General features: G+C 39.3%; 1 protein-coding gene across 8 annotated transcripts in view; it reads left to right on the top strand.

The window, feature by feature from the left end:
* The window catches only part of clcn5b (chloride channel, voltage-sensitive 5b), a 50872-nt gene that overhangs the window by 585 nt on the left and 26257 nt on the right, over window positions 1-24030 (top strand). For 4 of the 8 annotated variants that reach the window (XR_007930957.1, XR_007930958.1, XM_051900711.1 and 1 more), the window contains exons 2-9: window positions 3089-4349; window positions 5097-5233; window positions 10568-10716; window positions 10789-10888; window positions 11771-11958; window positions 20745-20867; window positions 21579-21785; window positions 23790-23870. Coding sequence is in view for 6 of the 8 variants with exons in the window: in XM_051900711.1 (XP_051756671.1) it covers window positions 4330-4349; window positions 5097-5233; window positions 10568-10716; window positions 10789-10888; window positions 11771-11958; window positions 20745-20867; window positions 21579-21785; window positions 23790-23870 (1005 nt within the window). In the remaining 2 variants the exon portion in view is untranslated. Of the gene's footprint in view, window positions 1-200; window positions 237-3088; window positions 4350-5096; window positions 5234-10567; window positions 10717-10788; window positions 10889-11770; window positions 11959-20744; window positions 20868-21578; window positions 21786-23789; window positions 23871-24030 lie in introns of all 8 variants that reach the window. The other 4 variants (XM_051900704.1, XM_051900706.1, XM_051900707.1 and 1 more) reach the window with 4 other exon arrangements.

Genomic DNA, 24030 nt, shown 5'->3' on the forward strand with positions numbered 1-24030 from the left:
CGCGGTCAATAAAATAAGTATTTTTTTGCTTCGAGTTTAAAAAGGACTGATCAATCAAAAACCCTCAGACTGTCGGTGATGCTGTATTTTGGGGGAATTGTGTACGTTTGTATCGGTTGGTTTGTAAATCGTTTGCGGAGCAAGAGAAAGGAAGTGGTAGAGTTTTTGAACCCTGACTGAGTTTCACTATCATATTTCAGAGGAGCCCCATTGGGAGACCGATGCATCAATTTGCGGTAGGTTTTGAAACGGAGAACCGGCACTTTTTCAGAACCGATTCCATTAATGATTTTTTTAAAATTGTCTGACAGTGTTTATAGCACTACTTATTTTAATACTAACACCGCTGTTGGCTCTAGGCTACAGTGTAGTACGGAGCCCCTAAAGGGACGTGGTGGTGAGAAAAAATTGGGATGGGAGGAAAAAAAAAATTCTAATCTTTTGCGTTCCCTCGCAAAGATATTATCGTTCCCTTGCTGTGAGCTCGGAGAAACACTTCCTCTTTACAGGTGCATCTCAATAAATTAGAATATCATGAAAAAGTTATTTTTTTTTTCTTCTGTAATTTAATTCAAAAAGTAAAACTTAAATATATTCTAGATTTATTAGACATAAAGTAAAATATTTCCAGACTTTTTTGTTTTCATTTTGATGATTACAGCTTGCTACTCATCAAAATCAAAAAATCAGTATCTCAAATTATTAGAATATTTAATTTCAATTTCTATTAAATTACCATTCTCAGGGTATAAATACTGGGTTTAGGTCAGTAATCCCAACAGCAGTCATGGGGAAGTCTGTTGACATGACAGTTGTCCAGAAGACGATCATCAAGGTGGGGTAAGCAATGAGGGTAAGCCACAGAGGGTCATTGCTGAAAGAGCTGGCTGTTCGCAGAGTGCTGTGCCAAAGCATATTCATGGAAAGTTGACTGGAAGGAAAAAGTGTGGTAGGAAAAGGTGTACAAGTGAAAGGAATGACTGCAGGCTTGAGAAGATTGTCAGGTGAAGCCGATTTAAGAACTTAGGAGAGCTTCAAAAGGAGTGACTGAAGCTGGAGTCAGTGCATCAAGAGCCACCGCACACAGACTTCTTCAGGAGATGGGCTACAAATGTCACATTCCACGTGCCAAGCCACTTCTGAACCAAAGACAACATCAGAAGCGTCTTACCTGGGCTAAGGAGAAAAAGAACTGGACTGTTGCTCAGTGGTCCAAAGTCCTCTTTTCAGATGAAAGTAAATTTTGCATTTCATTTGGAAATCAAGGTCCCAGAGTCTTGCGGAAGAGTGGAGATGCACAGAAACCATGTTGCTTGAAGTCCAGTGTGAAGTTTCCACAGTCAGTGATGATTTGGGCTGCCATGTCATCTGCTGGTGTTGGTCCACTGTGTTTTCTGAAGTCCACAGTCAATGCAGCCGTCTACCAGGAAATTTCCTTCTGCTGACAAGCTTTATGGAGATGCTGATTTCATTTTCCAGCAGGATTTGGCACCTGCCCACACTGCCAAAGGTAACAAAAGCTGGTTCAATGACCATGGTGTTACTGTGCTTGATTGGCCAGCAAACTCGCCTGACCTGAACCCCATAGAGAATCTATGGGGTATTGTCAAGAGGGAGATGAGAGACACCAGACCCAACAATGCAGATGACCTGAAGGCCGCTATCAAAGGAACCTGGGCTTCCATTACACCTGAGCAGTGTCACAGGCTGTTTGCCTCCATGCCACGCCGCATTGATGCAGTAATTCATGCAATAGGAGGCCCAACCAAGTATTGAGTGCATAGAAATGAACATACTTTTAAGAAGCCTGATATTTCTGTTTAAAATATCCTTTTTTTTATTGATCTTATTAAGTATTCTAATTTATTGAGATAGTGAATTGGTGGGTTTTTGTTAAATGTGAGCCAAAATCATCACAATTAAAAGAACCAAAGACTTAAATTACTTCAGTCTGTGTGCACTGAATTTATTTAATACACAAGTTCCACAATTTGAGTTGAATTACTGAAATAAATGAACTTTTCCACGACATTCTAATTTATTGAGATGCACCTGTAATGTCCTGCTGGCTGGCAGTAGTGTTTCAGTCAGCTCCATATGTTAATAATGCATACAAATAATGTGCGACTATTATAAAGCACATTTGAGGACAGTTGGGTTGTTGTAGATCGTTGTCTAGGTTACTATGATTGGAAATAGCTGCATTTGAGTTTTAACAACGTTTAGCTCATGAGTTATTGTTTCGGGAAGTTCGAATCTGTGAATATATCGGCAACTTTTCTGAATTCCTTGAGTTAAGCACTGACTGCATTTCTTTATATTTGAGTCCAACAAGTTCAAACTCTATGAGTCGCGCATTATTTGTGTGAATTATTAACGTATAGAGCTGACTGAAACACTACTGCCAGCCAGCGGGACATTAAAGAGGAAGTGTTTGTCCGAGCTCACAGCAAGTGAACGCAAATATCTTTGCGAGGGAATGCAAAAGATTTGAAAAAATTTTTTTCCTACCATCCCAATTTTTTTTCCACCACCACGTCCCTTTAGGGGCTCTGTAGTGTAGAGCGATTCACTAATGAATGACTTTTATCAGCCGTTTTTTTTAAGGGCAAAAAATGGCAATGACATAGCCTAAACTTTGTGTTTCGCAAAGTTTGCTTCTTCAGTTGTGGTGTTGATTCACATTGTTTCTAGAGTATTGTGCAGGGTGATCAGATGCATTTTAAATGCAAAAACATTAATTGGCCAAAAAATGAACATCACAAAAACCCAAATTTCTGTTTTTTTGGCCCTGGCACAAAATGACCAGGTCATCATTTCACTAATCATATCATCAGCACATGGTAAAAGAGTGTAAAAGAGTACTAGTCAGGTAAAATCTATAACTCTATAATTCTGAATTGGATTATAAGAGCAGACTGATTGCTATAAAAGGAGGGAAGAAGTCCTTCCAATCATTGTGTTCTAGTGTTAGCAGCGATTACCTCCAGAGAAAGATGTGCAGCCATCATCGCTTTGCATCAAAATGTCCTTACATGCAAGGAAATTGCTGTAAAGAATATTGCATCTGAAAGAACAATTTTTACAGAATCATCAAGAACTTCAAGAAGAGAGATTCAACTACAGTGAAGAATGCTTCAGGACGTCCCAGAGTGTCCAGCAAGTGCCAGAACCTTCTCCTCCTGAGGAGTCAGCTATCGTGTCACTACCAGTGCAGAGCTGCTCAATATTAGCAGCAGGCAGGTGTGAGTGCATCTGGATGGCACAATGAGGCCAAGACTTTTGGACAACGGCCTGGTGTCAAGAAGGGCAGCAAAGAAGCCACTTCTCTCCAAGACAAATGTCAAGGACAGACTGAAATTCTGCAGGAAGTACAGGGATTAGGCAGCAGAAGGCTAGTGCAAAGTTATTTTCTCTGATGAAGCCCCCTTCTGACTGTTTGAAACTTCAATTGTCCACAGAAGAAAAGGTGAACGCTACCATGAGTCCTGTGTCATGCAAACAGTGAAGCATCCTGAGACCATCCATGTGTGGAGTTGCTCTCTCACAACTCCGCTCAAAACCATTGTCATGAATAAAGAATGGTATCAAAATGTCCTGTGAGAGCAAATTCTCCCAACAATCCAGGAGCAATTTTATGATGATCTGTGCATTTTCCCGCATGATGGAACACCATGTCACAGAGCAAAAGTGATATAATAATTACACTGAAATTTTGGATCTGTGGCCAGCAGGGCCGGCACAAACTCAACTGCCACTCTAGGTAAAACAATGTTGTGCCGCCTCCACTTCACACTCACAATTAAACACAATCTTTGAGATGGAGATTTTGTTTATTGATAAAATTGCACTAAAATAAAAGCATAGGCTACACAAGCATGTTTTCTGTTTTTTTTTTTCTTTTTTTTTCTTTTTTTTTCTTCTTCTTCTTACCTTTAGCCTACCAGCCAAAAGCGCATGTCAGGCTTTAAAATCATTAGACATCTCCAGCAGTAAAAGTTGTCATCTTTTGTATTCATGTCCTTGATGACATTTTTAGATGTACATCAGGGTGTTTTGCATGTAGACCGATGCCGCTCTAAGATTGGGGTGGGTCTGGAAGAGGGGAGGGGTGTCCGGGAGTGGCACTACTAGGGAGAATGGATGAAAGTTCATTTAGATTTAAAATAACTAACGAGCTGATAATTTGTTGATACAAGTACAATAATTTCAAATGAATGTTCAAAAGATAAATAAATTAACTTTCTCTCTTTCTTGCCACCCTGACTGTGCTGGCCCTGGTGGCCAGGCAAGTGAGGCAACTCCCCGGATCTTAATCCTATAGAGAACATGTGGTCAGTCCTCAAAAGGCGAGTGAACATACAGAATTCCACAAATTGTGACCAACTCTGAGCACTAATATGGCAAGAATGGATCGCCATCAGTAAGGATTTGCCCCAAAAGATATCCATCATGTCAGAGTGAATTGCAGAGATTATGAAGAAGGGTCAACACTATAATTTCTCTTGGCATATATTGAATGTTTTTGCCAATGAAAGCCTTTAAATATTATAAAATGCCATAGTGCCAATCATAGTTTTCCAGTAGACCATAGAAAAAATGTATAATTAATGAAAAAATGATTAGTGAAAAAATAATATACAAATACTGAAGCTGCAAACTTTGCAAAACACAAAATTTTTTGTCACTGCCAAAACTTTTGGCCATGGCTGGACAGCGAGATCAGGGTAGCCCGCTGATTCCTGAACAAATAACTCATGTGATCCGGTTCTTTTTAGTGAATCAGAAACTTACAGTGCTACCAGCTGAATGATAGCTGAACAATTCCTGAACACCTTACTTGTATTAGTTAATTCTTTTTAGTTTATCAGTAACATTCAGCATTCAGTACAATAACATTATCAATGACATTCAACGGTTCTTGATAAAACGCACCATTTACAAGAACTGTATCTGGTTTATACCTGATTTGTCATATTAGCATCATAATTTCGCAGTATGCTTCTGAGGATGATAAATGCAATAAGAATGACTTGTATTGTTCACTCCCCCTCACTCTTCTATGAGCTTACTGTGTGTTCTCTCTGCTCTGACAGGGGGATGATGGACAACGGAGGGTTTTGCAACGATAATTATCACAGTTTAAGCAGTGATGATGAACTGGTGGATATTTCAGATGTTACGGTGGACTTCAGTGAGGATGTCCCGCCTCTGAACCGAGATTACAGTGTGGGTAGGGACACACTCACGCACAACACAAGTTGATGTTAACCAATATTGGATGCACTGTACATTTTATTTCAGCTTTTATCAAAGATCTTTATGGTTTTGCAAGATTAACTGGATTGTTTTTAGTTTTTAAGCTTTGTTTTACAAACATTTGATAAATAAAGCATATACTTTTACAGTTTGAATGTCTTATCATATACATGGCCGTGCCCAGGGTTTTAGAAATACCAAGGTCTAAAAACTGAGCTTGGGGGAGTTTGAACCCCTCAGGAAAAGTGATTCCATTGGTCTACATGATGTGTGCATTTTAAGTCTGGAAGGCAAAGATTGAATAACATTAGTTTAAAACCATGTCAGCCTTTTTCATTTTTGTTTGTGTCAGTGAAAATAAAAGAAAGAAAAAGTAATATGGTCATGAAAAATGTAATGAATAGATTTTTTTCTGTTCTGACAAAATTTGAATTGGTGAATGATAAGAGAATGATCATAGAATTTTAATTATTAGGTAAAGTACCCTTTTAAATTTTAAGCACAGACCAGCCATGGACAAATAAATGTACTAAGGGTGCAGACACAAAAGAGAAAATTAAAGGAATAAAGAAGAAAACGTATAAAGTAAAATCTCACTTTTTGACCTTTAAAAACTGAAGCGTTGTGCTAGAATTCACACTCTGCATCTGTAAAACGTACTTGTTTTGTAAAGAATGTAGGTTTAATCTTTTAGTCACGCCACATGGTAGAATCAGATCAATCTGTTCTCTGTCTGCACAGATACAGATGATGCTGTGCTTGATGTCACAGACAGACACTTATACCAGGAACTTCCACTATTAATGTCTGTATTTCACAATCTATTCTGTCTTCCTCATTTCACTCTACCTTCCTGTCTGATACTCTTACTGTAATATTGAGCTGTTTAATACTGTGTGAAGATACAACCTGAAAAACAGTTTAATTCTATATTATTTTGTCTTTGAAGCGAAGACTAAGCTTCCGTACCCTAAAGCAGGGGTTTTCAATCTTTTAGATGCCACAGGCCTTGTGTGTGTATGACCCTCATCCTAAAATTTAAAAGGCATCTATCCTTTATTAACATCCAATTGATATACTGAAAAATGTATATTATAAATGAGTTTCTATTAAGTCATATTTATTTCTACTCTATGGTTATGTACTGTTAAATGGATTATTTATTTAATTTTAATCTAATTATTTATTTATATTATTAAATTTTTAATTATTTTAATCTAATCTAATTTATTTATTAAATCTAATTCAAATCAAATAAAATTCGATTGTTTAATATTTGAAAATGAAGAAATTAAGACAGCCATAAATATTAGTATTGTAATTTTACAGTTGTAATGTAAAATAAAATTATTATTATATTATTAGATTTTATTTATTTTACAGTGAAATATTATAATAGTAATATTTCTTATTTTCCTTTATTTATTAATTTTTAGGGGTTCAAGCACGTAGTGGTTGAATTATTTTCACGGGAGTCACGACATTAGACTCCTGAAACCTTGCCAAGTCCAACGATACCAGACTTGCCAGGTTTTAGCTTATGGTTTGTGCAACGTTGTGATTTAGCGCTTAAAAAACTTTTGCGAATATAGTCCGGTTGAGACGAAACCACAATTGGAAATCATTGCTTGTTAACTAAACGTCACAGCCCAAATGGCAAAATTTTGATAGGAAGTGGTAAAAAAATCCAATCAAAGTCACTCATGGGTCATTTTTTTCAGTGCTCTCATATGTATATATGTGTCTATAACTTAAAAACGAAATGAGTTATTTTCACCAAATTTGACACACATATGTATGGACACACTCTGAGGACACCCCAAAAAAGTGGTGGAGATCGGGCAATAGGTGGTGCTATAACTGTCAAAAAAAAAAAACCTTTAAAAACCATATTTTTCCTTAGTAAATTGCCTGTATTGGCTGTAAGTGGTCTTTTCCATCTATGATCTGAGTGCTTGCTAAATAAAATATAATACCTTTTTATGTGCTTAAAGGCCTTAAATGCTTGAACCCCGATAAATGCTGCTTGCAGCTTTAATTATATTTGTATTTAGTAGTAGTAATAATAGTATTATTTCATAGCCGTATTGATGTATGATCAAAATTTTGGCCAAATTGTGCAGCCCTACAAACAAGCGCAGCAAACCTGATTTTTTTTTTTTAAATCGCATTTTAAATCATAATCACAACTTTTATAAGAAAAATTGCAATTAGTTTTTTTTTTTTTTTTTCACCCAAATCTTGCAGCCATAGGTTTATGGTACTATTATGTTAGTGTAATTTTCTTTGCTATGCATGCATGCGTTTTGTGTGGCTGTTAAGAAAAATTTTAGCATGAAGGCCCTTTATTCTTTTAATCATTTAAAAAACAATGGCAAAACACTAACGAAGGTGGCTTGTGTGAGCCTAAGGCAACATTATGCACTGTGTGTGTTTCAGCTTTGTTTTCAGTGGTGCTCTAAGAGATAAAAAGAAATAAAATGAAGGAAAATGGGATAGATCAGGTTTACAGCTTATGTGATTTGGCAGTCATGAGTCACTGTGACAGGCAGGAAATGTAGTTACAGCCATCATATGCATTTTACCAGTTGTTTCTGAAGTCTGATGCTTTCTAGAGTAATCCTTATCAGTATGACCTCATGGTCAGCATTCATTGGGATTGTTAAAATTAATGACACCAACAGCATAATTTCATTGCTTGTAAGAATGATTTGGATTGAGGGAGTCACCAGAGAATTAAGCAAAAGAAGAAACTGAGGAACTAGATTAAGAGTTCATTTTAGTTTGAGCTGCTGTTGTTCATGGTAAACATCTCTGTTCTATTTATATCTGTTATCTCAGTCTTTACTCACTTCTGTTTATTGTTTTGTTCTTAATTAGACCATCAGTAAATGACACAGTGAATGAGATCACAGTTAAATGAGAACACACACGCACACACAGACTCATTTTAGAGCCACTGTTTCCTCTTAAACCCCCATGCTTTGAACATCTTTTCCTCCTTAATGTTTTTCCACCAAGAGTCAAATAACTTTTTATTGGTCAAACTCCACACTTCTCCCTTATTTTCCTATAGGCTATTCCTTTGGTTATTTTGAGTGCTAAAACTTCCTGTTAACCCTCTTTAGCCTGATTGAGAATGATTTAGACTTGCATTCAAACATTAACATGCTTAATGTGTTCATACTGAATTCCACTGTTGATATTTTTCTTTTTTTCAGGTTGAGGAGGAACAAAAACATTTCAGAGAACATCTATATTGTCATTAGTCATTTAATAAGAGCCTAATCTGCACTGTCATTATTTTTTGCTGTGATATATTAAATTGTTCAAATGTTTAGGGTTGCTAAGATTTTTAAAAAAATAACTTTTCTATTTTAATATAATTTACAATGTAAAGGCAAAGCTGATTTTTCACCATTGTTACTCCAGTCTTCAGTGTCATATGATTCTTTGATTGAAAAGAAATGTTTGAAATAGAATTTTTTTGTAACAATGTAAAAGTCATCACATCTATATATCATCATATAGCCAGCAGCATTGCCGTCCTTTATGTCAGATGTTGAAAATATGATAAATGCTGTTGTGCTGTCAGATGCCTTGTTTCAAGTTGAACCTGAATCTTTCAGTTTGTATCACACATTGGTTTAAAACCTGTCTGAAGGCCTGGTTTCTCTCACTCTACATCTGTTAAACCAGCTAAACTTGTTTGATCTGAAACATTTGACCTGTGTTTCAGTTCATTGTGTCATTTGACTTATTTGCATACTGACGTTAGTTATGATGGTAGCCAAAATGACCTGGGGCCTGTACCATGATGATAGTTGAACAAACTCAGGGTTATAGGATTAGTTTTGAGTTGACAAAACCAAACCACTCCAATCTGGCTTTGTTGGTACCATGATGCTTATCATCAACTTTCTTTGTCAACTCAGGCTTTGATCCTGAGTTTGTGGAGCACGTGCACATGAATCCATGACATCAGTGGTGGACAGCCAATCACATGCTTTGCAACAGAGAGAAACTATGATTCACTTCTCGTGAGAGAGCCAGCGCGATTCAAAACTCTTTTGCTGAAGATTAAGAGATTGAAGAAAATGAAGTATTTAAACTCATTTACACTAATGAAAATACTTGTCCATGAAAGAGGACAAATAAAAGAAATTATCTTCTTAACTATCAGTGCAAGTGAAACTTGTGAAGTTAGTTTATTTAGTTGATAATATATAGCAATAGAGACTCATAAATGTAAGGTCACATGTCATATTAAAGTTTATTTACAGCTTATTTATATTACATATGATCTGTATATATTAATATTCATTGAAACTAAATGCTTAATAATAACTGCTAAACTAAAATTGCTTGTATGTATTGGATTAATAATAATATATATCATATAATAATTATATAAATCATAAAATAATTCTAAGTAATTATCATTAAAACCAGACAATTTCATTGTTAATTTTTTTTTTTTTACTATATAGTGACCTTTAATTTGGAGGACAAGAAACTGGGCTTGACTTTATTGCGTTGGATGTGTCAGTTCATTTAGCTCACATCCGATTGGCCCAGTTTTGGTTTGAGATCTCTGAACCAGAACATAACCTGCCCTGGAGCAGGTTTGCCACGGAGCACAAGTTACTATGGTGATGAACACCGCTAAAAGCCAAGTCACTTTCATGGTACCTAAAACCCAGGAATGGTGCAAACTAATCTGAAACTTACCTGGCTAGCCAGCTAATCTGGCTTCATGGTACAGGCCCCTGGGCTGTGTTTCTCAAAAGCATTGTGAGCTAAGTTGATCGTAGGCTTACAATGCTTTTAGGAAAAGGAGCCCTGTCTAGTTATCTGCTGTATATCTCCTTACTAATCCATACAAAATGATTGCATAGTATTGACTCTAAATGTAACGTTCCATTACATATCTCCTAGTTCTTGAAATAAAATTATTTACTAAAGAAGCCGTGACTCTGTATCCTGTTCCAACTGTCCAGCCTCATCCACTATTATTTGTGGTCATTGTTTGAGGTCAACATCAGCCCTTTTCTTTTTCTTGAGTCTGTCTGGCTCATTCAAAATGCATTAGCTTTGCCCTGTCAGCGATATCTATATGTAATTGTGATCTGGTTTTTATCTGTAATTCCTCTCAGGCCACAATGGGAATTGTTCATCCTTAATTGCCATTTTATTTGCATTCTATTTTCACAATAGAAAAACGGCATAGGCATGCACTGCTGCACGCAATATGCAGAGTGTCTGCTGATTTCCCATGAGTTTTTGTTGTTGTGTTTTGTCCCTGTAGGCTGCTGTAAAGCTGATTGGAGACTACACAACAGTCCTAAGCTGATGGATCTAATGGATGACACCATTCCTGGCATTGGCACCTATGAGGACTTCAACACCATCGACTGGGTTAGGGAGAAGTCTAAAGACAGAGATCGGCATAGAGAGGTGAGTGGGGTTTCCACCTGCTTATGAAACTCCACCCACAGTTCCTGCTCCAAAACCTTGTGTTTCTTTCAGATCACCAATAAGAGTAAGCAGTCTACACTAGCCTTGCTCTTCAGTGTCAGTGATGCCTTTTCTGGCTGGCTTCTAATGCTCCTCATTGGACTTATGTCAGGTCAGCCCACTTCCTGTTTATTTCCTTGTAGCTGTTGTGATTTTTTTTTTTTTTTTTTTTTTTTTTTTTTAATATCTTTGTATTTATTTCCTGAGCTTGAATGCAAAAAGTACATTAAAGATTTTGGATTCAAAGTGGACTTACATACTTTTCGTACTCAGTTAGTCCACACTTACTGTGTTGAATCATAAAGATATAGAAGCCCATTTCTGGCATATTGGGAAAAAATGCAATTGAAAAAATTATGAGATTAAAAAGTCAAAATTATGATGCTTATTTGTAGTTTATGTCATAATTAAGACTTCTTATGACTTTATGGTTTACTAAAGCATGATTTTTTTTTTCTTATGTGTCAGAAATGGGCTTTCATATAAAGGAGTAATTAGTAAGTATAAGTATTGCTCTTTTTCCTATTTAAGTTTAAAATCCCGTAGCCCTAAGGATTATTCGTCATCACACATCACTTGTGCTGTAGGGAGAAGAATGATACGTCAAAAGTTGATAAGAGGTGTGCTATTACTTTTCTTTGCTTTCATACCTATAATTTTAGCCTGGCAGGCAAAAAAAAAAAAAAAATTGACAAAATCCCCTAAACTTGCAGAAGGTCCAGAGTCTCTAGGAACCAGAATATCAAAGAAACTTGAGTATGGGGTTGTTTGACTTGGACCAGTAAGCAAACACCTAGCTAAAAATGCCCTTTGCAACCCCATAGCAATACTCTGGCAACCTCCCACAATACCCTAACATCATGGTAGCAGTTTTGATGGGCAAACACCACTCACATTCTCTTTAGAAAAAGTAAAAAGTAGTGATAATTATGTAAAAATACATTTGTATGATGTGAGATGAATATCTTTTGTGTCCCATCTCTTCCCTCACCAGGGGCCTTGGCTGGAGGTATAGACATTGCCGCCCATTGGATGACAGACCTTAAAGAGGGTGTGTGCCTGAACGGGTTCTGGTTTAATCACGAGGACTGTTGCTGGACATCCAATGAAACCACTTTCCAGGAAAGAGACAAGTGTCCTCAGTGGAAAAGCTGGGCAGAGCTCGTGGTTGGAGTCAATGAGGTGGGTTCCATATTCAACCTGCACTGATGTACCATATTACATGTGTATTCCAAGGCTCGAAATTGCAAACATGTTGGTCGCATATGCTCCCGAATTTTAATCTGTGCGACCTCAAAATATATTTGGGAGCATTTGTGCAAGTGCAAATAATTGTTGTGGTGTGACCTGTTTTCATTTCCCTACAAAAGGTTCAGTAATTACTGCACAGTATTTGATACAGTGATCAATCCACCGTTCTACCCAACATTACATAACCAATTACACTTTATCTTTACATTCTTAACTTTTAATGCAGATTTTAATTAATATTAGTCATCAGTCACTCCCTTTCATTGCGCTCCATTGTCACGTGACAGGGAGCTAACTAGCACGCAAAATGTAAAGAGCTGAAGAGAGAAGATGAAAAGAACACTAATATAAGAGATTTCTTTTGTAAGCTGCCTAAAGTTACAGATAATGTAAACCCTGGAGTTGGTGATGGCAATTATGTGGTGAGTGTGGATCTACCAGCAGAAAAGAAGGCTTACAGTTTTCAAGGAGAGTGGCTGAAAGATTTTTAGTGGCTCCACTATGAAAATGGTTCAATGCACTGCGCTCACTGTAAAGCCTGAAAAGTGACATGTGAAGGCCGAGTAACCCATACTCGGAATTTGTCCTCTGCCTTTAACCCATCCAAGTTTGTGAACACACATTAGGAGCAGTGAGTAGTGCACACACACATTGCAAACTGTGGAAACAGTGGGCAGCCATTTTTGCTGTGGCTTTTGTGGCCACAAAAAGTTACAAAAAGTGGCTTTTGTCCCGGGGAGCGATTGAGGGTTAGGTGCCTTGCTCAAGGGCACCTCAGTCATTTCCTGCTGGTATTGAGAATCGAACCTGCAACCTTCGGGTTACCAGTGTGACTCTGTAACCATTACGCCACGACTGCAAACCTCTGTGGGACAGAGGTTGCAGGTAACGCTGCATTTGCCAGTGAATCCACACATTTTAAACACAAGAGTTAGATTAAACACTGGGAGAGTGCCAAGCACAAGATATGCAAGGACAAGTGTGTGGCAAAGAATTCAGGATCAGATTCGATTGTTGAAGCTTTTCATCATCAAGATGCTGCCGGTTGTTCCGCTCAATTTGCAGAGCTGAATGTGAAATTTAACACTGCCTACACCATCGCCAAATAAAAGCTTGCCTTCACTAAATTTAAACCCATGTTGCAGCTCATTGCGTTTCTTTTTAAATAAAAGAAATCTGTTCAAATGTGGTGCTTCCTAATTTTCAGTGGGTGCTTCTAAATTTTTGCTTGTGCTCTTAACTTTTGGAAGTTGGGAGCACCAGTGCTACCAGGTAAAATAGTTAATTTCAAGCCCTGGTAACCATTTCATCATCATGTTGTGGCTTACTGCTTTAAATCAAATGTATCATTCATGTTTTCACTGATATGAAAAATTACAAACGCTAGTGGTTATTGTTTTAGTAGAATATCACATTGTTATTTACATCTAGTTGACAGATGAAAGACAGATGTGTTTTGTTACTTGTTTGTTTGTTTGTTACTTTTTTTTTTTTGTGTCTGATTGTTGTAATAAGTCTTCTTAGTTTAGCAGAATCCAAGCTTTACAGGCCTGTTTAGCTCAAAGATTTCTAAATATATGACAGTGTTCTGCGAAACCTAAATTAAATGAGTTCCTGGTCCCTCACTTCTCTGTGGATTAGAAGTCATCTCTTGTTTAACCATTCGTCTGTGGTGCTGGTATACTAACGATATATTACTGTTCAAACGTTTAGAGTTGGTAAGAGTTTTCTAATGTTTTTAGTGTTTTTGTAAAGTCTCTTATTCTCACCAAGGCAAAATGTAATTGATCAAAAGTACAGTAAAACATCCATATTGTGAAATATTATAACAATTTAAAATAACTGTTCCCTGAGAACAGGGAACTCTACTCTGCGTTTGAAACGCATATGGGGAACGTCATCACATGAACCGGTGTCTGAAAGCAATATCAAATCTCACCAATCCTATTGACCAGCGACAGCCTATGACGTCATCATAGATGCGACCCGGAAGTATAAAAGGAGCGCCTAGAGAAGAAGTCAGTATCTTTTCGTCTTCAAGGGCTGTTTTGTCTGATTTCGATTGTTCGAATCTGGTAAGAATAATTACTATGTCTAACAAACGTTTCAGGAAGTGTGTGGATCCGTGTCCCAGGTTTCTGACACCCGATGACACACACAATCTATGCGTTTTCCGTCTGGGAGAAGAGCATGCACGGACAGTGCTTGAGGGCGCTGTCTGTGTAAACTGCGAGCGTCTGCCTATTAAGATGCTCTGCTCTCGTCTGGCCCTCTTCTCGAGGGAAGAGGGGCCGGCATCTGTGTCTGGTGGTTCTGGTCCCGCCCGTGCAGAGGCAGAGTGGCGGCTGAAATCATGGGGCTCTCAGGTGGAGCTAGGGCTGCTCGATTATGGCAAAAATCATAATCACGATTATTTTGGTCAATATTGAAATCACGATTATTTAACACGATTATTGGTGGGTGATGTGATCAAAGTCTTATTTCATGATATGCGTAATTTTAAATGTCAGTGAAATTTCACAATTATCAATACTTCAGCAAAAACTAATACTAGGTTAATTAATGTAAGTAAAAAGTCCTCAAAACAGCTACAGAAGACAATAAACAGTCAACAATTAAGAACAAAGAAACTAATTACAAACAAAGCAGACAAAAAATACAACAGAACAAAAATACAAATGAAATAAACAGTGCTTTAGGTTTTTCAGATAGATGTACTAACAGTGGTATTTAGTTTAGTAATACCCAACAGAAATTGAATAAAGTAATCAAATGTAAAATAACTGCTGTATACATTAAATATAGACTAATTCTTATTTAAAACTAAAGTTATTAATTCAAGAGCAGTGAGTGGTTTTATCTCTGTCTTTTCTTGTTAGATTAATAATTGCTAAAGTCATTGTTAATGTTAGCTGCTGTCCCTTTAAGAGCTGCACGGACCCAATATAGGCCTACTGTTATGCCTATATGCTATATGCTGCCTTCACGAGGTCTCGGAATTATGGTAAATACGAGCTTGCTAGGTAAAAATTGCACATAAACACCCTTTCATTTCGCAACATGAATGCGATGAGCTCGTAATCACGACTTCAGAAGTGGTAATTATCAAATTTACGATAGCACGTGAAGGCAGCAATACACACGTGCACTTTCTCAGTGTACACTTAACATATAACCGACTGCATTTACGAGGATACTTACCAAAACGGCATTTTGATATATTTGTGTTGGCTATTTGACTGTTTAGGCGCATATCTGAAGACCTTTGCTTATGCGTGTTCCGCACTGTCTCGGAGGGCGCGCGCAGGTGGCCGCCTAGGGAACAGCGCCCGTTTCGCGGCTTAATGCGTTTTTTAATACCACGGTTTATGTTTAATATCAAGCACGTCCTGAAGTTTAGCAACAGTAGACTGCATTTTACATCCCTCTCTTATTCGGCTGATTTGGATGTTAAGTTTGGGTTAGGGAGGAATAAAAGCACACCACTGTAAAGGAAAGGAAGGTGTGCTGAACGGAATGCAGCAGCGGTACAGTAATCATTTTACCTCGATTATCTTGTTTTCATAATCTTTGGAAGCCAAAATCGAAATTGAAATCGAAAATATGATTAATTGCACAGCCCTAGGTGGAGCTCGCTGAGGAGTTTGAGAGAGGTGTAAATCTCTCGCAAAACCCAGTGGCTGATGAGGGTGAGCTGCTGGATGATGATGATCCTCTCGTTGGCATCATCTGATCCAGCAGCGAGTGCTCTTCTGGCTTTAAGCCCAAGAGAGCAGGAGATGGCTGTTGAAGAGGAAGAAGGCGAGCCTTCTGAAACTTCAAAGCCTCCCTGCCCCACGTATGCAGAGCTGCTCGAGGTTATGGAGCGCGCTTCTGGCAGGCTGCAGCTGCCATGAGAGCGCGTTAAGAAAGGGACCGCACGCGGACGGCTCGACATACGGTTCCTTTCTGGCCATAATCTGGCAGCCCCCGTGAGCCCATACTCAGCTCATATTCACTGACATCAGTGAGCTAATTTCGCTGATGTTGAGGGAATGAGCCGGTATGGGTATGTGTCGATGCCCCCTATTGACGAGATGTTTGCTAACTATCTCGTCGCAGGGCGAGCACAGACATTGAAAGCTTCAGTCCTGCCTTCTAAGCTCCTTAAGATGACATCTCGCTTGAATGGCAGGGCATACGCGGCAGCGGGTCAGACTGGTGCTGCCTTACACACGATGGCAGTGTTACAGGCTTACCATGCTGATCTGCTGAAGGATCTGGATCAACGGCAGCGTTTAAGATCTTCATACCACTCAGATCCGATTCTGGGCCCAGACAGACTGGAGGATCGGGGACAGGGCTAGAAGTCCAGTATCACCTCTCGGGCACCTCCTCCTCATCAGAGCAGGTCCCAGAGAAGGCGGGACTCTAGGAAGAAGAAGATTTGAAGGAGGTAATCAATTACAGACGCCAGCAGCGTCGGTGATTGATTTCCTCTCCATGAGGGTAGTTACATCTACCCTCTCCTTTCTTCTTCCACCTCCTGAGTAATGATATTTTTTACCCAGGTGCTTCTTACAGATCAGGCCGAGGGCTGGGCCTATGATAAAAATTTTCTGATTGGCTCGCCTTTTGGCTTGATAGAACCATAGATTCCATCTTTCTATGATGGTAAGTCTACGTTCTTCGAGCCGCAGGGAGTAGGCTTGGTCTATATTTATATATTTAAATATATTGACCTTAGTTTTCCTGTTTAGTTTTTTCCTGGGTGTGTAAAAAGAAATAGAAGGGGAAAATTGGGGCCCTGAAGTTCCCATTAGGTTGGTTATCTTTGTGTTGGCTATATGGCCACCTTTACAGCCACCATATGGTAGAGTAGCTTTTCTCCTCTGGTCATAGCTAGAGTTTGTATTAGAGATTGGCACTCTTTACTTCAGATAGATCTATGTTAAGCGTCGGCCTTCTGGGCCGCCTGACATTGTTTGGCTTGGGTTGAGCATCGCTCCTCTGAGCTCTTGTTTATAGAGTTTATTTCAGAGTTGCCTCCTCTCTATTGAGAGTTTTAGAGGCTGAGTTTAAGCCCCAGGCAGATCTATGCTTCTATTGCTGGCCTAGGCTAGAACTAGGGTTTGGGTGATATACTGGAGCATTTCACACCTTTTTACTACCCCTGTCAGGAGAGTGTAGTTTTTCCTAGTTCTGGCCTCCTCTTATTAGAGTAGTCAGGCCAAGGCCTATTACCCCTTTGGTGTAGGTGCAAGATAGATAGTAGCTAAGGTAGCAGACTATTGCTAAGTCTCCCTGGTGCTGTTGTCTCGGGTGGTAGGCCCCTTATCACTATATGAATAAGAAAATGCTAGTGTTGCTGTGGCCCCACTTTTCTAGAGCTTTTCATTCTATACTTTGTTCAGTCTTTTCCCCTGAACCCCTTGAATTAAGATTCAAGCTTGAGTGAAACAGTGTTAGCTTTCTTTAAGCTCCTGTTCCCTAGGGTTCAGTACAGATGTCTCTGTCTTTGGTGAAAAGCGCCCACCCTTGAGATTCACAATTTCAGGGTAGTATGAATGAGAAGTGAAGCATTCCCCTGTTTCTCAGGGTTGTTAATGCTCTAGTTCTGTTTTGCCCTACACAATGTGAGCCCAATAACTCTATTGCTGCCACAGGTTAGCACCTGTTTTCTGTCGTAGTAGGCTTTGTTCTGGCCTCCTTCAGAGCATGGTGACTAAGTTTGTACTCCACTTGCTAATAAGGGTAAAAAGTGTTTTTTACTGAGTATATGGCCTGTTGGAATGCATAGCTCAAGTTGAGTTTGTTTTGTGAAACTCACTATTCAGTTTGGTTCTTATGTAGCTCCCTTTAGAGTTTGAACACTGCCACAAGATGTTGATTGTGTTGTTTGGAGTAGAAGGCTTTGTTTTGGGCCTCCTTCAGAGCACAATAGCTTGTTGTATCACAAGTTTTGTTGGTAGATGTTTAGCCAGAGTTTTGCTCACTTAGTACTACAATAGGTTTATGCCCGTGATTATTTGAAGTAGTAGGCTGGTTTTGGCTTCCTTCAGAAGCATGGCAGCATATATTCTTTGTGCTCCCCTTTCTGTAAGGGTAAAAAGTGTTTTTACTGAGTACATTGCCTGTTGGAATGTGTAGATTTTAAGCTCAGGTTGATTTAAGCTAGGTAACCTCACTTGATAGTTTGGTTCTCAGTTTAGGCTCCCTTAGAGCTTAGACACTGCCACTGGCTGACGCCTGTGTCTTTCTGGAATAGTAGGCCCTGTTCGGGCCTCTTTCAGAGCAGAGTGGCGTAGTTTGTACTCTTGCTTTGAGAGTAAAAAGTGTTTTACTAAGTACATTGCCTGTTGGAATGTGTTGAATTAGAATTAAGCTCAGGTTGAGTTATATATTTAACCTCACTGGAGAGTTTGGTTATCATATTGGCTCCCTTAGAGCTTAGACACTGCCACGAGCTGACGCCACGTGTCTTTCTGGAGTCGTAGGCCTTCTTTTGGGCCTCCTTCAGAGCATGATGGTGTAAGTTTGTACTCTTGCTTAAAGAGTAAAAAGTGTTTTTACTGAGTACACTGCTTGTCGGAATGTGTTGAGGTAGACTGTGATGTGGGCATTCTACAGTCTTATCTGCTAGTTTAACTCTGTTTCAATCTGAACGAGTTCCCATGTTTGTGGGATCTTGCTTTATCAGCAAGAGAGCTGCTTTAGGTGTGTGGCCTTCACAGGCCGCCCTTTAAGCTATCCCCCCCACATCTGGATGTCCTTAAGCAGATTAAGCATGTAGTTTCACATGTTTGGCCTTTTGCAAGGCTGCTGTGATATTTCTACACGATGTAGAATAACGTCATGTTGCAGGCCCCTTCCTGGGCCTCCATGATTTTATGCCTTCAGTACAGTCTATCTGTTAGACTGTAACAACCCTTGTTTGAGGGTTGTTCTGCATAGTTCTTAGCTCCCTTAGCTCCCTAAGTCTGGTCAGTGGTTGAAGGCCTCTCTGAGGCCTCCCTGTTCAAGATCAGCCCCTAGGCTGGTTGTACTTCCCTTGTTTGGGTCTCTTAGAGTGCACAGCCTCCTCAGTGCAAATAATCAGGCGCTGAGTAGATCCTATGATTGAGCAGAGTGTTACTCCCCTCATTGGTAAGGGTAAAAAGCGCTAAGCTGAGTCCTGCACTCCAGGATGCCTGTCTCTACGTTCTGGTCTGGAGTTGGTTACTGCCTCTGCAGTCACTCTTACTAGATATCTTCTCTGTGATCAGACAGGTCATTGGCCAAGACTAGGTTGTTTTTAGACCAGGTCGGCCTCCCTGGTGGCATTCAGGGTTGACGTTGTTCCCCTGACAAGTGACTGGCTAGGGTTCCTTCGGGCCCCCTGGCCACATTCCCTTAGAGGTACCCTCTTTTCTCTGAAAAGAAGTTTGGTCCCAGAAGCCTTTGAGCGGCCTTGGTAGGCCTTCTGTGAAAGGCCTCTTTGAGGCTTATAGCTTGGGCTGTTGGCCATAGGGAATGCTGTCACTGACAGCCTATGTATGACCCGTAGGGGGAGTGGTTCTGGCATTTGACGTTTGTCTAGCCATCTTTGGCATGCACTCCCCTCAAACATGGCGGCGTGGGTATATCGTTCCCCATATGCGTTTCAAACGCAGTGTAGAGTTCCCTTTCGAAAGGGAACGTCTCAGGTTACGTATGTAACCATGGTTCCCTGAGAACAGGGAATGAGACACTGCATTACCTGCCATGCATCGGGGCTGCCTGCTTTCAGACACCGGTTCACGTGATGACGTTCCCCTTATGCGTTTCAAACGCAGTCTCGTTCCCTGTTCTCAGGGAACCATGGTTACATACATAACCTGAGACGTTTTCTGTTTAATATATTTTAAAATGTAATGTATTCCTGTGATGGCAAAGCTGAATTTTCAACATTACTCCAGTGTTCAGTGTCACATGATCCATCAGAAATCATTCTAATATGCTGATTTGCTGCTCAAGAAACATTTTTTCCCCCTTCTTATTATCAATGAAAACAATTGTGCTGCTTAATTTTTGTGGAAACCGTGATACATTTTTTTTTTTCAGGATTTTTCGATGAACACAGTTCAAAAGAACAGCATTTAATTGAAATAGATTTTTTAAAATTATTTTATAAATCTCTTTACTGTCACTTTAATGCATTCTTGCTGAATGAAAGTATTAACATCTTTAAAAAAAGTCTTACTGACCTCAGACTTCTGAACGGTAGTTCATATCACCCCCTTGTGGTATGCAAACAAAGCTACAATGTAGAAAGTTGAAGAAATTACAGTAAAATATTTTCATCTCAGATAATTTTTTTATTATTACTTTGTAAAACTACTGGTATTATATATTCATTGGATTTAAACATTTATTAACAAATTCTGAAATGCAGCAGTAAAGGAATTTTGTAAAGAAATTTCTATTTTTCAGGATCCAATCTATTGAGATCGGAGGCATTATTTTAAAGACTTTTAAGCCAGTGTTTCATGTAAATCTAGAATAAAGATATACATATTAATATTGAGGGTGTTTCAAGCCTTAATTAGGAGGTCATATTCTCCTAAATCCCCCATTGTTCATTTCTTGATCGTCAACTTCAGGATGTAAGTAAACAGTATGCAAGAAAAATTGTGGCCTCTAACTGTGGATATATCCTGTAGGGGGTGACTGTGTATAAGCCCCTTTGATTTCAGCTGTATCCTGTGTGTGTCCTGCAGGGGGCCAGTGCATATGTGGTGAGTTATTTCATGTATGTGTGCTGGGCTCTTCTCTTTGCCTTCCTGGCAGTGACTCTGGTGAGAGCATTCGCCCCTTACGCTTGTGGTTCTGGAATACCAGAGGTGAGATACTCACACATATGATGTACCATGTATCTTTCCACAAATACAAATTCAAGCTCTTTATTTTGATTTTCTCATCAAACCGGCCTACAACTTTTCTTCAGCTGTACGATCACAATTTCTTCAGAAACTGTAAAAATTTAGTTATTTTTGCAATTCTAGTGGTGCAGAAATTACACACTTCAGCTTCACTTTAAATGTGACTTTAAAAAAAACACCACCTTGTTAAGCAGACAATAGTGAACCAGATGTTAGTAGTCATTTTTATAGGTCAAACTTTTTTTTTTTTTTTTTTTCAGTTTTATATTTCAAACTGTCTGAGTAAGGTGAGAGAGTGAATAGAGACAAACAATTTTTCTATAGTTTTCTGTACTGTTTTCAGATGTTTAACCACAATTGCTTCTGTGCTCTAACCTTGGCAGAGAGAACAATGAAGGGCTTTCTGACATAAGTCACACTGTCTGTCTGACAAAACCCTGTGTTAGATTATTGCAGTTGTAATATTAATTTAAATTCATGTGGAGGAGTTGTCAGAGGAGATTTAAGGACAGTTTTAATGGCTGTTTTTTAAAACGATCCATTAAGAACTGTTCATATGTCAAGAAAAACTGCTTAAGTGAAGTATAACTGCTCCTCAACTCTTGGTTTGTTATATTGCCAGTTTTTGGAAATAATTTTTAATCCTTTATAACCTATCGTTAATTCTTGCAGATTAAGACCATTCTGAGTGGCTTTATTATCCGTGGGTACCTGGGAAAGTGGACTTTGATCATAAAGACCATCACATTGGTGCTGGCCGTCTCTTCTGGCCTCAGTCTGGGGAAGGAGGGTCCGCTGGTTCACGTAGCCTGCTGCTGCGCAAACATCCTATGCCATTTCTTCACCAAATACCGCCGAAATGAGGCCAAGAGGCGAGAGGTGAGAGAAACTGGGGAGGGAGATAAGGAGAGGAGAAATGGAGTGATGAAGAGATAAGGGAAAATAGAGTGTGGGACAGACTGACAGAAAAGTAACAGAAAAGAATTTTGTCTTGGATCAAAACATGTAATGTAATATATTGATACAAGTCTCTTGGCTTGGTCTCTGGTAACTGATGTGCTGGAAGTTGCCAGTGCAAAATTGGTAATAGAAATAGTGAACAGACAAAGCTTTCTCTAGACTGTCCTCCTGAATCAGTTATATCATTGGATTGTATAATTTATTGTTCATACAGTGGGTACGGAAAGTATTCAGACCCCCATAAATTTTTCACTCTTTGTTATATTGCAGCCATTTGCTAAAATCATTTAAGTTCATTTTTTTTCCTCATTAATGTACACACAGCACCCCATATTGACAGAAAAAACACAGAATTGTTGACATTTTTGCAGATTTATTAAAAAAGAAAAACTGAAATATCACATGGTCCTAAGTATTCAGAGCCTTTGCTGTGACACTCATATATTTAACTCAGGTGCTGTCCATTTCTTCTGATCATCCTTGAGATGGTTCTACACCTTCATTTGAGTCCAGCTGTGTTTGATTATACTGATTGGACTTGATTAGGAAAGCCACACACCTGTCTATATAAGACCTTACAGCTCACAGTGCATGTCAGAGCAAATGAGAATCATGAGGTCAAAGGAACTGCCTGAAGAGCTCAGAGACAGAATTGTGGCAAAGCACAGATCTGGCCAAGGTTACAAAAAAAATTCTGCTGCACTTAAGGTTCCTAAGAGCACAGTGGCCTCCATAATCTTTAAATGGAAGACGTTTGGGACGACCAGAACCCTTCCTAGAGCTGGCCGTCTGGCCAAACTGAGCTATCGGGGGAGAAGAGCCTTGGTGAGAGAGATAAAGAACAACCCAAAGATCACTGTGGCTGAGCTCCAGAGATGCAGTCGGGAGATGGGAGAAAGTTGTAGAAAGTCAACCATCACTGCAGCCCTCCACCAGTCGGGGCTTTATGGCAGAGTGGCCCGACAGAAGCCTCTCCTCGGTGCAAGACACATGAAAAAACACCTGAAGGACTCCAAGATGGTGAGAAATAAGATTCTCTGGTCTGATGAGACCAAGATAGAACTTTTTGGCCTTAATTCTAAGCGGTATGTGTGGAGAAAACCAGGCACTGCTCATCACCTGTCCAATACAGTCCCAACAGTGAAGCATGGTGGTGGCAGCATCATGCTGTGGAGGTGTTTTTCAGCTGCAGGGACAGGACGACTGGTTGCAATCGAGGGAAAGATGAATGCGGCCAAGTACAGGGATATCCTGGACGAAAACCTTCTCCAGAGTGCTCAGGACCTCAGACTGGGCCGAAGGTTTACCTTCCAACAAGACAATGACCCTAAGCACACAGCTAAAATAATGAAGGAGTGGCTTCACAACAACTCCGTGACTGTTCTTGAATGGCCCAGCCAGAGCCCTGACTTAAACCCAATTGAGCATCTCTGGAGAGACCTAAAAATGGCTGTCCACCAACGTTTACCATCCAACCTGACAGAACTGGAGAGGATCTGCAAGGAGGAATGGCAGAGGATCCCCAAATCCAGGTGTGAAAAACTTGTTGCATCTTTCCCAAAAAGACTCATGGCTGTATTAGATCAAAAGGGTGCTTCTACTAAATACTGAGCAAAGGGTCTGAATACTTAGGACCATGTGATATTTCAGTTTTTCTTTTTTAAGAAATCTGCAAAAATGTCAACAATTCTGTGTTTTTCTGTCAATATGGGGTGCTGTGTGTACATTAATGAGGAAAAAAAATGAACTTAAATGATTTTAGCAAATGGCTGCAATATAACAAAGAGTGAAAAATTTAAGGGGGTCTGAATACTTTCCGTACCCACTGTATGTTTAGGAGGGTGAATATGCTCTTTCTTGAGCATTTTAGTTAAGAAATTGGGATGGAATAATTTGTAAATATTCATTGTGTGTGTATATCAGGTGTTGTCTGCAGCATCTGCAGTGGGAGTGTCTGTAGCGTTCGGTGCTCCTATTGGAGGGGTGCTTTTCAGTCTTGAGGAGGTGAGCACTTTGTTTCTGCAGTCCTGCTATAATCAAAGAGATTCATATATTTTTATAGTACTGTTTCTGATGTTTTTCCCCCCCTTTTGGATGGGTTATTATATAGTCAGCCAAATAAACCCAAAATAAACCTAGACAGGCTGTTCAGGGATTATTTTTA

The sequence above is a fragment of the Ctenopharyngodon idella genome, chromosome 7 (genome assembly GCF_019924925.1).
Source record: "Ctenopharyngodon idella isolate HZGC_01 chromosome 7, HZGC01, whole genome shotgun sequence".
Taxonomy (NCBI): domain Eukaryota; kingdom Metazoa; phylum Chordata; class Actinopteri; order Cypriniformes; family Xenocyprididae; genus Ctenopharyngodon; species Ctenopharyngodon idella.